The sequence below is a fragment of the Brassica oleracea genome, chromosome C7 (genome assembly GCF_000695525.1).
Source record: "Brassica oleracea var. oleracea cultivar TO1000 chromosome C7, BOL, whole genome shotgun sequence".
NCBI lineage: Eukaryota > Viridiplantae > Streptophyta > Magnoliopsida > Brassicales > Brassicaceae > Brassica > Brassica oleracea.
The window spans coordinates 372,570-388,053 of record NC_027754.1 but is presented as its reverse complement, the minus strand read 5'-3'; the positions used below and the strand labels follow the sequence as shown (position 1 = coordinate 388,053).

General features: G+C 37.6%; 2 protein-coding genes across 5 annotated transcripts; both read left to right on the top strand.

Moving 5' to 3' along the window:
• The first annotated feature begins 2,428 nt into the window (after positions 1-2,428).
• LOC106301238 (transcription activator GLK1) lies at positions 2,429-5,140 on the top strand. 4 transcript variants are annotated; one of them, XM_013737594.1, is made up of 6 exons: positions 2,429-3,063; positions 3,645-3,785; positions 3,897-4,244; positions 4,463-4,504; positions 4,597-4,716; positions 4,815-5,140. In XM_013737594.1, the coding sequence occupies exons 1-6, from the start codon at positions 2,584-2,586 to the stop codon at positions 4,968-4,970; spliced, it is 1,287 nt and encodes a 428-aa protein (XP_013593048.1). In that variant the 5' UTR covers positions 2,429-2,583; the 3' UTR covers positions 4,971-5,140. The 4 variants fall into 4 exon arrangements, with proteins under 4 accessions (XP_013593048.1, XP_013593046.1, XP_013593045.1 ...); XM_013737592.1 differs by having other exon boundaries at positions 3,642-3,785; XM_013737591.1 differs by having other exon boundaries at positions 2,429-3,069.
• Positions 5,141-9,071: 3,931 nt separating this feature from the next.
• LOC106306523 (26S proteasome non-ATPase regulatory subunit 2 homolog A) lies at positions 9,072-14,760 on the top strand. Its single transcript, XM_013743173.1, has 23 exons — positions 9,072-9,283; positions 9,459-9,559; positions 9,668-9,788; positions 9,877-9,936; positions 10,047-10,157; positions 10,317-10,382; positions 10,522-10,643; positions 10,830-10,944; positions 11,056-11,130; positions 11,544-11,702; positions 11,800-11,907; positions 11,979-12,080; positions 12,171-12,311; positions 12,403-12,507; positions 12,595-12,816; positions 12,909-13,022; positions 13,107-13,322; positions 13,413-13,472; positions 13,553-13,666; positions 13,767-13,852; positions 13,953-14,061; positions 14,157-14,335; positions 14,445-14,760. Exons 1-23 carry the CDS (start codon positions 9,167-9,169, stop codon positions 14,515-14,517), a joined length of 2,676 nt encoding a protein of 891 aa, XP_013598627.1. The 5' UTR covers positions 9,072-9,166; the 3' UTR covers positions 14,518-14,760.
• The last annotated feature ends 724 nt before the right edge of the window (positions 14,761-15,484 follow it).

The window sequence follows — 15,484 nt, the reverse complement described above, 5'->3', positions numbered from 1 at the left end:
TTCCGGTTGTCGGTGAACTAACCCCATGAATTCGGTTATACCTCGTTGGTATTCTTCCGTAAGCAATCTCGTGTTCGGATCCAAATGAGGTCGATCGATCCAAGAACGAAAATAATTTGAAGAAGACATGTTTTTTATGAATCAAATTCGTGTGTAAAGAGAGTAAGAGGGAGGATGAAGATATGGAGTGAATGAAGACGAAGAGGGGTGCTTGTATTTATAGTTGAAATCCTGCCGACATACCGAGGAAATTCCGACGGAATTTCGACGCCAACGGCTAGTTCGTCGGAATTTCCTCGGAATTTTTAAAATCCCCCAATGGCTCTCCAACGGCTATAATATATCCTCGGAATTCATCGGTTTTTTCCGAGGAATACATTTCTCCTCGGTATTCCATAAGAATATTCCGACGGATTGATATTTCCTCGGAATTCCATCGGTATATTCCGAGGAAATTCCGAGGAAACCAAATTTTGTGTTTCGTCAGAATATCCTCGGAAATTCCTCGGGATATTCCGAGGATTTTATTTTCCGTTGGAATGTCCGTCAGAATACCGCTGTTTTCTTGTAGTGATAGTAAGGGTTTGATATGAGTTCAAATTATGTCTTACGATTCAAATATGTCTAGGTATGTTAGTATGTATGAATTAGATTTACACATGTGACATGGCAACGAGCAACAGCAATTATTGTAGCTATGGCGGACCCCTTTTAGGTTCCACTTATACGTAAACGAGACAAATCTGTCCTTTTTGTAAGAGCATCTTCCACAACAACATCATCTGCGAACTTCAGAAAGGGGGTACTCCAGTAAAATTATCTAGACGTTTCCATTTCTTGCATCTATCTATGAACCCTCCCTCCTCCCCCTATCCATGCATGGATATGTTGTGGTATTCGAAATGGTATCTGGTGAAAAGAAAAAGTTGACCAGCATATTATAAAAATAAACGAAAATAGCAAGTCTAAAGAAAAACCAATTAAGTGTATGGGTAAACTTTGTTTAATTCTTGTAAAGAAAGGAACTTTATATTTTTCAGTTTTAAAAATAAAATATGAATTTATTACATATTTCAAAAATCATCAGTTGGCTCTAAAAACCATTCTACCGATATGAGTTGTACGTGATATATAGATATTGACAAATTATAATGTATGATTCCAAATATTAGGTCAAGTGTTACATACACATATAGTAACTTCACCGTCAAGGAGATTAATACTAACCGCTGAAATTATTTAAAAAATTCAACCTGCATGCTTCTAATTTAGCTAAATTCAAAACCTTATACATTTTGGAAAAGGTTTTTTTAGAAAGTTATGCAGACCAGTGGATCAATAATGTTGTGACAGACCAAAAACGGTAAAGAGACAAATGCGACATTTTGATATTGAATTTGAACCTATAAAGTTGTGGTTCTGATCTATTCTGGCCACAGCTAGCGCTCTCCACTTTCAAAACAGGCAACCCAATTAGCTTTACTAAATAAGTAAGAAAAAAAATTCTGGTAAAATATTAAATTATTGTACCAAAATATTAAGATTTTTTACGGAACCAAAAACTGAAATGAAAGAAAATCAAATCTTAAAATTTAACCGGACACCAACAGGAGTGAAAGTCCTTAGACGAGGAATGAGTGGAATGGTTGATACAGTTTCCGCGAGTTACTGGAAAAAAGACGCTCTCAAACCTTGAAACAATAGCTCTTACAACTTTCGAACCGACCCACACAACAACACCTGCGCAAAGAAACACAACTCGAACTCATAAGGTCATCCAATATCCCCTCACCGGTAGCACGATGCAGAGTCCATAACCAGCAATTCTGTCGTTTGAGGAGGAAAGCCAAAGATTACTGCCTCAAGCGCTCCAACCCAGAACAATATACATTCTTATAACCCGAGACCCATATAGAGTAAAGGGTCTGGTTAAGCATATCCGTATGCATTCCTTTGACTCCATTGGCCTTATTTAGTTTTCAAGTTTTCACTCTAATTCTTGTTTCATGTTATGTTGGGTTGGGTTTAAAATTTTAGGTAAGAATATTTTCTCTATCCCTATATAAATATAAAGTTTTTAACAATTCATCTATGCGCCATAATTATTAAAATACAACTACTAACTGAAACTTATGTAAAAACGAGTTTTAACATGTACAAAAAATTCCTAGAACTATTATAAAATGGTTTATTATTTTTATGTTTTTTATAAAAGTAGAACACTAAAATCCGTTGCGTGTTGCACGGACCCATATATCTAGTGTATATATATAAAATAAACATATTTTTATATTAAAGTAATGTATATATTTTTGGTATATATAAAGAAACATATTTTTCTATTAAGTAAATGGTAGATATGTAAACAATATTGACTATGGCTTATGATTCCAAAATTGGGCATATATATCAAACATATATTTAGCATTGGGAGAGCAAAGAGGCTTATCACACATGTCTCGCTCTCTATAATAATACCATATAGCATCTACATACATACACATAACACACATCTCTCTCTCTCTCTCAAACTATATTATCGGCTTCATTTAAGTTGGATCTGAAAGAAGTGAAGATTGATCGATGTTAGCTCTTTCTCCGGCAAGGAACTCCACAAGAGATGATGGAGAGTCAGAGTTCCGTGCAACGTCGTGTGGATTCAGCATCAACCCCGAGGAGGACTTCCCGGAGTTCGCTGTCCACGGCGATCTTCTCGACATCATCGACTTCGATGATCTGTTCGGCGTCGCCGGAGATGTGCTTCCTGACTTGGAGATGGACCCTGAGATCCTAGGCGGAGAATTATCCGATCACATGAACGCTTCGTCGACGATTACTACTACAACGTCGTCGTCGGAGAAGACTAAGAGTCAAGGGAAGTCTAATAACAAAAAGGGTATTCCGGGAAAAGGTGAAGAAGTCGTCAGCAAAAGAGATCATAACGAGACTCCTGTGGCGGAGACGGTGGTGAACTATGACGGTGACAGTGGCCGTAAAAGGTCACACTCCTCATCTGGCTCTACCAAGAGAAATCCAATCAGTAACAACGAAGGGAAGCGAAAGGTGAAGGTATACTACCATTTTATTAATCATTTATGAGTATATAAACCCTAGCTATATAGTATATATACTCACCGGTCCAAATGGATTAATTTTTATCAGAAAAGTGGATTGTTCATTCAGCTTTATGATATCATGCCAAAATCTTATGCAATTTATTACTTTCAGACATGTTTCGAAAAACTATGTTAAGACGTCACGTGAATCTTTATATTATTTATAGTGGAATAATCCATACTGTAAAGAAATCATGTTCATAACGCCATTTACTTGTAAAAGTTAACGTCATTTACCAATCAAAATCATACTATATGTTTAAATTAATATACTTGTTAAAAATTAACGCCATTTATTATTTCGGACATGTTTCGAAAAACTATGTTATGACGTCACGTGAATCTTTATATTATTTAGAGTGGTAGAATCATATTGAAAACAAAATAATCATGTTCATAACACCATTTTACGTGTTAGCAAAATACTTAACCAATTAAAATCATATATGTTAAACTTAATAGTATTATTTGAACATATAATAATCAATAGTGGTTATATATTTGATTGTGGGGATATCTGTGAAGAAGGTGGATTGGACACCAGAGCTACACAGGAGATTTGTGGAGGCAGTGGAACAGTTGGGACTGGAGAAAGCTGTTCCTTCTCGTATTCTGGAGCTTATGGGTGTCCACTGCCTCACTCGTCACAACGTCGCTAGCCACCTCCAAGTATTATTATAGATACACTCTCCTTTTTCATTATTCCATTTTATAATCAACCAAATTAATTAACGACCAAATTAATTAACGTGTTATTCGTATAAATTATATGTGTACCAGAAGTATAGGTCTCATCGGAAACATTTGCTAGCTCGTGAGGCGGAAGCGGCTAATTGGACACGCAAACGCCATATCTACGGGTTAGACAGCACCGGAGCTAATGCTAATGGTCGGAATAGAAACGGATGGCTCGCACCGGCACCCACTCTCGGGTATCCGCCTCCGCCGCCCGCAGCTGTGGCGTCGCCACCTGTCCACCATCATCATTTAAGACCGTTGCATGTGTGGGGACATCCCACGGTTGACCAGTCTGTCATGCAGCACGTGTGGCCCAAACACTTGCCTCCTCCGTCCACTGCCATGGCTACTCCACCGTTTTGGGTCTCGCATACTCCCTACTGGCCTAGAGTGAGTTCTCGTTTGCCATTTTTAAATTTTAAGTTTCCGCATACACACTTTTTTATATATAAATACTTAAATTGTTATCACATGTTTGTTATTTCAAATTCAAATAGACTAATTATGTTTGTGCCAGAATTAACGTAATTTAAACCTCATGATTTAATCCAACGCCTACCAAAAATTTACGAATAAATTGCTTAAGTACTGACACCGAGTTTTTGTAGATTCATAACGGGACGACTCCGTTTTTGCCGACCGTAGCTACGGTAATGAACCAACATATTTAAGGTTTTCTTATATATGCCGTTTTGCTCTTATATATATATATGTTTTAAGTCGTTTTTTGCTGATTATGTAGAGGTTTAGGACACCGCCTGTTGCTGGAATCCCACAGGCTCTGCCTTCACATCACATGGTATACAACTACAAACCAGATCATGGTTTTGGTGGTCCTCGTTCTCTGGTGGACTTACATCCGGTAATTAAGATTCTTATAAATAATGGACATTGATTGTTGTCGAAATTGGCTTTTCTTATTCGCTAATTTATTATAATCATGTTTATGTGTATATATAGTCAAAAGAGAGCGTAGATGCAGCCATAGGAGATGTACTGACGAGGCCATGGCTGCCACTTCCGTTGGGGTTGAAGCCACCAGCTGTTGACGGCGTTATAACGGAGCTTCACCGTCACGGTGTCTCCGATGTTCCTCCAGCCGCGTCTTGTGCCTGAACCAGCCAAGCACCGGAGGCAAGTTAGAACCAAAAAAATTCGACGACATGTCTTTCGATTATTGTATCTTTTTTTTTCCAAGGGTTGTTTTTGTTATAGCCCTTTGTTGAGTGTAGAGAGCTGTGTCTTTCTTGATCGTCCCATATATAATAAGGAGATATTTTGACAGATCGGGTGCTAGGTACACACTTCTCTATATAACGCAAATAAATGACATATATTGATCATATAATAATTCATATATATCCTCTCTAGCCGTCTAGTGGAGTGCTCGCTGGAATTCCATATGAAAATTGTTGAAAAAAACAAACAAAAAAGTAACTAGATGCTCAAAATAGCTTCACGCGCCGTGTAAGATCTTGAAGCCATGATGGACCTCCTAAAGAGAGGTATGACTGTCAGCCGCCTGGTGGTTTAGAACCTGAATTATCTTTAAATAGTTTTGAAATAGAACAATTTGTTATCCAAATGATACGTAATGACGGAACTCATGCGAAAAGAAGAAACTTCATGTCCTGGTCGACAATTATAAAGGGAATAATCTGACAATATATAACATTAATTCATGTTTGTGATTGACCATATAAACATTTAACTTATGCTAGATCAATGACAAAATAATAATGAGAAGGAGGACCACAAGATAAAGAGGAGAAGGGGAATGCATTATGCATGGAGGCAACGTAAAATCCAACGTAACGACCTCTTCTTTCTCCAATTGTGACCACTCTTTCTTTCTCTCTCGTCTCCTTCAAAATTCGAATGGCCAGTCTCTCTCTTTTCACCCTTCATTATACATGCGGCTACTATTACTAGCATCTTTTCTTTCCTTTTTGCCAACAAACATACATAATACTCTATATAGATTTTCAACAACTATTGATAAGTTTCTTGGGCTTTCAACTTAAAACCAATTGACAATTAGTGGATTTCCTTATATATTACCCAAGTCCTTTTCATATTTCTGATGTGTAATCTTCTCTCCAATACTGTTCTTCGAGATAATAGTGCGTATAACCATTAATCTCGCATAATCCATTATACCCTCTCCGAAATCATGCTTTATTTTCTAGCGATCTCGGCGGAATTGAGCCTTCTATGGGCCATCAGCTAATAGGACGATCGGGCCACTGTCCGGGCCGGATTAATGGGTCAGGGTATTGGGCCCGCTCTGTTACCATGATAAGTTTCTTGTAATTCCAACTTAAAACCAATTGACAATTAGTGGATTGGCCCAAATCCCTTATATATTACTCAAGTCCCTTTTATATTTCCGATGTGGGATCTTCTCTCCAATACTCTCCCTCGAGATAATGGTGCGTATAACCATTAATCTCGCAGAATCCATCATACCCCCTCTGAGATCATGCTTTTAATTTTTTCTAGTGATCTCGGCGGAACTGAGCTTTCTATGGGCCATCAGCTAATGGGACGATCGGGCCACTGTCCGGGCCGGATTACTGGGTCAGGGTATTGGGCCCGCTCTGATACCATGATAAGTTTCCTGGGCTTCCAACTTAAAACCAATTGGCAATTAGTGGACTGGCCCACGTCCCTTATATATTACTCAAGTCCCTTTTATATTTCTGATGTGGGATCTTCTCTCCAATACCATCCCTCGAGATACTGGTGCGTATAACCATTAATCTCGCAGAATCCATCATACCCCCTCCGAGATCATGCTTTTTATTTTTTTTCTAGCGATCTCGGCGGAACTGAGCTTTCTATGGGCCATCAGCAAATGAGATGATCGGGCCACTGTCCGGACCGGATTAATGGGTCAAGGTATTGGGCCCGCTCTGATACCATGATAAGTTTCATGGGCTTCCAACTTAAAACCAATTGGCGATTAGTGGATTGGCCCAAGTCCCTTATATATTACTCAAGCCCCTTTCATATTTCTAATGTGGGATCTTCTCTCCAATACTGTCCCTCGAGATAATAGTGCGTATAACCATTAATCTCGCAGAATCCATCATACCCCCTCCGAAATCATGCTTTATTTTCTAGCGATCTCGGCGGAACTGAGCCTTCTATGGACCATCAGCTAATGGGATGATCAGGCCATTTTCCGGGCCGGATTAGTGGGTCAGAGTATTGGGCCCGCTCTGATACCATGATAAGTTTCTTGGAATTCCAACTTAAAACCAATTGGCAATTAGTGGATTGGCCCAAGTCCCTTATATATTACTCAAGTCCCTTTTATATTTCCGATGTGGGATATTCTCTCCAATACCCTCCCTCAAGATAATGGTGCGTATAACCATTAATCTCGCAGAATCAATCATACCCCCTCCGAGATCATGCTTTTTATTTTTTTCTAGCGATCTCGGCGGAACTGAGCTTTCTATGGGCCATCAGCTAATGAGATGATCAGGCCACTGTCAGGGCCGGATTAATGGGTCAGGGTATTGAGCCCGCTCTAATACCATGATAAGTTTCATGGGCTTCCAACTTAAAACCAATTGGCGATTAGTGGATTGGCCCAAGTCCCTTATATATTACTTAAGTCCCTTTCATATTTCTGATGTGGGATATTCTCTCCAATAATGCCCCTCGAGATAATAGTGTGTATAACCATTAATCTCGCAGAATTCATCATACCCCCTCCGAAATCATGCTTTATTTTCTAGCGATCTCGGCGGAACTGAGCCTTCTATGGGCCATCAGGTAATGGGATGATCGGGCCACTGTCCGGGCCGGATTAATGGGTCAGGGTATTAGGTCCGCCCTGATACCATGATAAGTTTCTTGCAATTCCAACTTAAAACCAATTGACAATTAGTAGATTGACCCAAATCTCTTATATATTACTCAAGTCCCTTTTATATTTCCGATGCGAGATCTTCTCTCCAATAACTATCTTACAAACTCTCTTCTTTTTTTTTGACTAAAAAAAAAAAGAATCATGTCATATCTTACAAACTTGAGCTGGTTAAATATATCGTTTTGGAAAGAGTGTAGTTTTGAATTTTAAAAGGATCATGTGATAATTTTTTCGATGTTCATGATCTAATAGTTTTTTTTTTCTCTGTTTCTGGGATTAGGATAACTTTTGTCTTTGACAAAGAAATATGAGAACGGTCGGTCCGCCCTACGAGCGGGATATACTTTACTTGTGATCTATGTTATTATTTTTATATAATTTTGTAATTTGTGTTTTAGGTTCATATTTGCAAAAGGTGCGTATGAGATATACTATTTTATTAATTTAAGTTATTGGTTAGTTAATTTGTAAATAATTTTTTTTTGACTTTTTGCTTCTATGATATTACCATGATTGAGTTATTATATCATTCTCAGTTGAATTTTTTTTATTAAAGTATTTTAAAAAATCACATTTAGTTAATGTCAGTGATTTATTATATATTAACATCTAAATAATTTATTTGTTATATCTCAATTTTAGTGTTTGGCCCTTTTAAAGTAGGAAGTTTGAGTCCGTGAACTGATCCTTATATTTTGTCTTTTAAATGTTGTTTGGGTTAATATGACCATTCTTTTTGGTTTTCGTATGTGGCCCAGCAAAATTAATAGTGAATTTTTAGTGGTGGTATGATAGGTAGACTTTTGAACTTTTTTGGAATGTTTTTAGTACCGTAAGTATTAACTCGGAAGTTAAATTAACATTAATTGTGAGCTCACTTATTTATAGGTGTGAATCCACAATAATTTGAGATAGGAAATGTATGGAATGAGACGTTTTGGATGAGTGAGTCGGTGATATTAATGAAAACATTAATTTTATTTAATAAATCTAACAGAGAACAGTAACACCGTAGTTTTTTCTCAGCGGAAGGAAGAAGAAACATGTCATAACCTAAGTTAAATAATGCTTTTGGTACATACTAATTTTAAAAATAATAGTCTTGTTGTATGGCCCATCCTAAGTCAAACTTCTTTGTTTTTTAGCAAGCCCAAATTAAACTTATCCCATTAATTTATATAGATTTATAAATAAAAATAATTGGAAATAAAATGAGCCCAATAAGTTAAATGGGCTGAATATGAGAAAGAAAAGAAAAGAAAGGTTAGAATGGGCTGAACCGAGCCATCATAGAAATCTTGATGGAGGGGTTATCTGCACTTATTTGCTTGAATACTTTTAATTCCTAGTTTCATTTGCAATTAGAGTTTTGGATAGCACAAGCTGCTATTCGATTCAGATTGATCTTGTTTTAGTTTGCAACTGAGAGATGGCTCCCACTCCCGATCCCAACAGTGTCGGAGGCGGTGCGAGGAAGGATGAAGCCTCCGTCAAGGTCCCGTCCAAGGATCCTAAGAAGAAGGACGACAAAAAGGAAGACGACCTGGTGAGAGTTCTTTGGGACTTAATTTCAAATCTGTGGGATCTGCAGTCAGTTATTAGTTGTAAATCGGTCTAATTGAAGTAAAAGATGTTGTAGAATTAGAGGTCTTTTTTTTTTTATTGGCAAGCTATTTTTTTTTTTGTAGCAAAGGTATTTAATGACTCGACTTTGATTGTAGTCTGAAGAGGACTTGGAATTAAAGCAAAACCTTGAGCTCTATGTCGAGAGGGTTCAGGATCCCAATCCGGACTTGCAGAGGGCTGCTCTTGAAAGCATGAGGTTCAACTTTTAATTGTTTTTTTTTTCCCTGGGGTGCTCTTTCTTACTAGTGAACGTGTTTGTGTTCTTAATTACCCTAACTCTATGTTTTTTTTTTTTGTCACGTAGGCAGGAGATCCGAGCTTCAACAAGCTCTATGACTTCAGTTCCCAAACCACTAAAGTTTCTCCGTCCCCATTATGGAACTCTTAAAGCCTTTCATCAAACTATGCCTGCTTCTGATCTCAAGGTATGTCATCATCATACTTTTCACCTTCTTTGTTCCTAGTTCTGGTTATGTCTTAAAGATTGCTTTTTTTTTTTTCTGTGTGTTTCAGAAATGCTTGTCCGATATCCTCTCTGTCTTGGCCCTTACCATGTCTGCCGAGGGTCAAAGGGTATGCTTCTACCTATTGAATGGGCACATGTTTTCCTACCCTAATTGTTTCATCTTTATATGCCCTGGATTCCTTTGAGACATATTTAAATTGTTCACAATATTTTCCAGGAGAGCTTAAGTTATAGGTTGATTGGAACAGAGGGTGACATTGGATCGTGGGGTCACGAATATGTTAGGAATTTAGCTGGAGAGATTGCGCAAGAGTATACAAAGCGCCAGGTCAGAAACTAATCTTCCGTGGCATTTCACATATTCTGAGGATAAACCGTTTATATCCTTCTGATTGTTGGTGTTTTTTAGGAGTGACTATAAGATTTCTTATCCAATGAGAAACCTTGCTTGTGTATGATTTTCGACCTGTTTGTTTCATTATCTCAGAGTGAGGAGGCCCCTATTGATGATTTAATGGAGCTTGTCCAGCAAATTGTTGCTTTTCACATGAAGGTGAATTCCTTTTTTTTTTGTGTGTGTTTTCGCCCTTGCCGTACATATGTAGGAAGGGTATTTGTAATTAAAGTCTTGAGGCTAGTGCCTTTGGTTTTTTTTCCTTCTGTCTAATAAATTCCATTTCTATTCCTTGCAGCATAATGCAGAAACTGAAGCTGTTGACCTTCTAATGGATGTTGAGGATCTGGATCTCTTACTCGAGCATGTAGACAAAACAAATTTCAAGAGGACATGCAATTATCTCACAAGTGCAGCAAAGTACTTTCAACCTTGTCAATCCTATTCTCTTTATTTTTCTTCACTCTTATTTGTGGTTTTAGACCAGTCATTTTGTCATTTTACTGATCTTCATTTAGGTCAGTCATGTAGAAACAAGTGGCGAGCTTTGCTTAGCTATATTACTCATAAAAGTCTCTTTAACGTCTTATATATTTGAATATTCAGGTACCTTCCTGGACCAGATGACATGTTGGTTCTAGATATTTCCTACATGATCTACATGAAGTTTGAAGAATACCCAAACGCTCTGCAGATTGCATTATTTCTTGATAACACGCAGGTAGGATTCTAATCTTCCTGTGGACCTCTATGTTAAGTATTTCCAAGTATATGTGTCGAATTTTTAAAGTGTTCTTTTTTGATAATTTTTTTTTTTTTTTTTGTATTGCAGTATGTTAAACAAGTATTTACATCATGTGCTGATCTGCTGAGGAAGAAGCAGTTCTGCTACATGATTGCTCGACATGTAAGTCCTTAACTTTCTTTACTTTACTATATATAACATTTGCTTCTCACTCCTTTGTTGTAAGTATGTTTTAGTTTTGGATATGTTCTCGTATATGCTTTAAGAGTTGGCTGTGTGTTTATTTGATTATATATAGTTGTTATCGAGCATTATCTAGAGGGAGTTTGATTTTTTTTTTTTTTTTATTAGCCATGGATGTTGGGCATGTTGCTAGTGTTTTCTCTTGTTTTAGAACTACTTGGTATTGTTTCCCTGTGAAGACGTCATTCTTTAGCCACATGGCCTCCTATTCACTTCTAAGGCAGACACCAAAGAAATGCTGCATCACTGCTTAAAATTTCCATCTATATAGAGTACAATGCCCGACGACACACTTTCTTATACTTTTTTTCTCTTTGTATGCCTCCCTGCAGGGTATAACCTTTGAACTTGACGATGAAATGGTTGCAGATGAAGATGACCGAGAAGCCCTACAGGATATTGTTAACAACACTAAGTTAAGTGAAGGATATCTGACTCTTGCAAGAGATATTGAGGTTATGGAGGCCAAAACGCCTGAAGACATCTACAAGGTAAATCAGTTTTAGTGGATGTCAAGCCTGCTGCTCGTTTATTTAGTTGCAAATTATGTTTTCCTCAGTCTTTGACCTAACTTTTTGAATTCTGTAGGCTCACTTACTTGACGGCAGGGCCAGCTCTGGTGCAAGCGTTGATTCAGCTAGACAGAACTTAGCTGCCACCTTTGTCAATGCATTTGTAAATGCTGGTTTTGGGCAGGTATGGTTGCAGATTGTAATATAACAGAGCTAGTAGCAGACGCATCCTCTTAATATATTTTCTTATCGCAGGACAAACTAATGACGGTACCTTCAGACTCAACAACCGGATCTTCTGGAAATTGGCTCTTCAAAAATAAAGAACATGGCAAGATTAGCGCAGCTGCTAGCCTGGTATGCCTTTTCTTACCTGTTGAATTTCTTTATTTTGTTCAGATCATGAAAGTAGAAACTGTAACCTGATCTTGTGTTTCCCTGTCATAGGGTATGATTCAACTGTGGGATGTGGAAGCCGGACTTGCCCAACTTGACAAATATTTTCATAGTAATGATAATCCTATCCTTTCTGGAGCACTTCTGGGAGTTGGGATTGTAAACTCTGGCATTAAAAGCGATTGTGACCCTGTGAGTTGATGATGTCCTGTTTGATTTTACGGAAATCACTAGTGCTAATATTTCTAGCTATTCTTTCATCTTACTCAGCTTTATTTCTCAGGCATTGGCACTTCTTGGAGACTATGTAGACAAAGAGGATTCGTCTGTCAGAATTGGTGCTATCATGGGTCTTGGAATTGCATACGCAGGTTCCCAAAATGACCAGGTCACTGACATTTTCTTATCTTTCTTATATTACTTGTTGAATGTTTTGCCTGTTCACGAAACATTAACATGCTCATTGTTTCTATAGATAAGAAGCAAGTTGTCGCCGATACTGAATGATGCGAAAGCGCCTCTAGATGTGATTGCATTTGCTTCACTTTCTTTGGGGATGATCTATGTTGGTTCCTGTAATGAAGTAGCAGCACAATCTATTATATTTGCTTTGATGGATCGAAGTGAGGCAGAACTGGGGGATGCCCTCACGCGTTTCTTGCCCCTTGGTCTTGGACTTCTATACCTGGGCAAACAGGTTGGCAGTGTGTTGTACTTAGTCTCGCTCTTTGTTCGTAAATTGTTATTTGCATTTCGTTGACAGCATCAACTTGTTCCGATATTTACCAGGAAAGTGTAGAGGCTACGGCTGAAGTTTCAAAGACATTCAATGAGAAGATTAGAAAGTACTGTGATATGACACTTCTTTCGTGTGCTTATGCTGGGACTGGCAATGTCCTAAAGGTATCTGATCGTGTGTGGTGGTGGTTTGATTACATAATTCATTACTTGCTTTTTTAGTTGCTGACCCCTCCTTAATATGTCAAGGTCCAAGACCTTCTTGCTCAGTGTGGAGAGCATCTTGAGAAAGGTGACATCCACCAGGGTCCAGCTGTGCTTGGATTAGCTATGGTTGCTATGTCAGAAGAATTGGGCATTGATATGGAGATTCGGTCTTTGGAGCGAATGCTGCAATACGGAGAACAAAACATTCGGCGTGCTGTGCCTTTGGCCCTTGGCCTCCTGTGTATATCAAATCCAAAGGTGAATACATTTGTAAATCTAGTTTTATTCCATGGTTGTATAGAGTATGGTGTTTTTTAAAATTTTTTTTTTTTTTTTCCACAATTCCAGGTGACTGTAATGGACACTTTGAGCCGACTTAGCCATGACACAGATTCGGAAGTTGCCATGGTGAGTAATGGTTTTGTTTTACAGTGTCCAGTAATGTGATAACATCCGAGAGAGGACTAATTTTCTTATTATTTTTACAGGCAGCAATTATATCATTGGGACTGATTGGCGCTGGAACTAATAACGCAAGGCTAGCCGGGATGCTTCGCAACCTCTCCAGCTATTATTACAAGGACGCCAGTCTTCTCTTTTGTGTAATGTGTTCCTTTTTTTTTTTGTTTTTATTCCCCCGTGAAATAAAAACTCTTCTTCATGTTGAAATTATTGTGCTCACGTGGTAAGTCATTAACGCAGGTGCGTATTGCTCAAGGGCTGGTGCACATGGGAAAGGGTCTCTTAACACTCACCCCCTTCCACTCTGAACGATTCTTGCTATCACCGTAAGTTTACCATTCTCTCTCTATTTCCAGGCTGTACCTAGTTGGATGTTCTTGTCATGAGAATCGCTTACCCTGCTCATGTGAAACTTATTCATGGCAGAACCGCACTTGCTGGTATAGTGACACTCTTGCATGCATGTCTGGACATGAAGCCAATCATACTCGGGAAATACCATTATGTCCTTTACTTCCTCGTTTTGGCGATGCAAGTGAGTTCAATTTCAGTCCCCGATGTTTTCATTTATAGGCCTGATGATCTTTTTGATATGATCAATTTTGATCCATGTTATAAAAATATTTGTAGCCGAGGATGATGTTGACAGTGGACAAAGACCTGAAGCCACTGTCAGTGCCAGTGAGGGTAGGTCAAGCAGTTGATGTGGTTGGACAAGCGGGTCGGCCAAAGACCATAACCGGATTCCAGACACACTCCACACCTGTTCTCTTGGCTGCTGGTGAGAGAGCCGAGCTAGCAACGGACAAGTATGTTGTTGTTCTTCTTCTTCGCTTGTACCCTTGTGTTTTGATATGAAAAGCTTTTGTGTTTTATGGATGATACAAATATAAACCGGGATTGTAAATGGGCTAACAGGTACATTCCTCTGTCGCCGATACTAGAAGGGTTCATCATTTTAGAGGAAAACCCAGACTACAGAGAAGAGTGAAACGCTCACGAGTTGGCGAGACAATAAAGAAACCTGCATTCTCACTAGTTTTTCATGCGTTGGTTATTTCGTCTATGTTATGTTGTCGTGGCTTTTTGTTTCTTATGAAAAAATGTTATATCTGGGTTTGATATCTTTGGATAACACGATATCTTTCTAGTCTGTTTTCTGTTGTTGTACTTGCAGATGCCTGAATCAACTAGATGACATTTGTGAAAAAAATCACTAGTGTTATAAAAGTAACTAGGTTAAGTATTTTATGTATTAAATATTTTTATATATTATAAAATAATAAATATATATTAAATAATTAAAAGTCAATAACTATTAAAAATATAATTAAATTGGTGCGAACATATAAATCAATTGTATTAATCTAAATTGTATTTTAGTATATTTTTAATATTAATATCTATTAAATGATGATTTCTACTCATATAGTTTTTTGATCATTTGTATCTTTTATAGAAAAAAAATTTAAATTACTGATAACAAAATTTTCATCGTAAGATTAATAGTTTTAGTAATTTATAATTTAAAAAAAATAAGTTGTCAACGATCGTTCAAAACTTTTATCAAAAAAATTGTTCGTTAATGATGAATTTATTGTTAGTTTAATAAAAAACTTATTATATAATTAGATGGACCAACATATTTCTCTAATGATTCTAAGAATCATTCTAGTGATGACATGTGCCTACAAAAAGAAGTTGTAATGCTTCTCAAATAATATATAGGGGATAGAAAAGTTTATCTTTATTCATAACATAGAAGTTCCTTATATATGAGATTACACTACCATAGATAAATGGAAAGATTACAAATCATAATTTCTTGGTTATGAGCCATCCTTCCTTGGATGCCATAACCATTTAGAGCTTGTAATGTGCTTAATATTGCCTCATTAAAACCTTACCAGAAAAACCCAATTGGGACAAAACCACGGTGAAGGAAAAAGAGTACAACA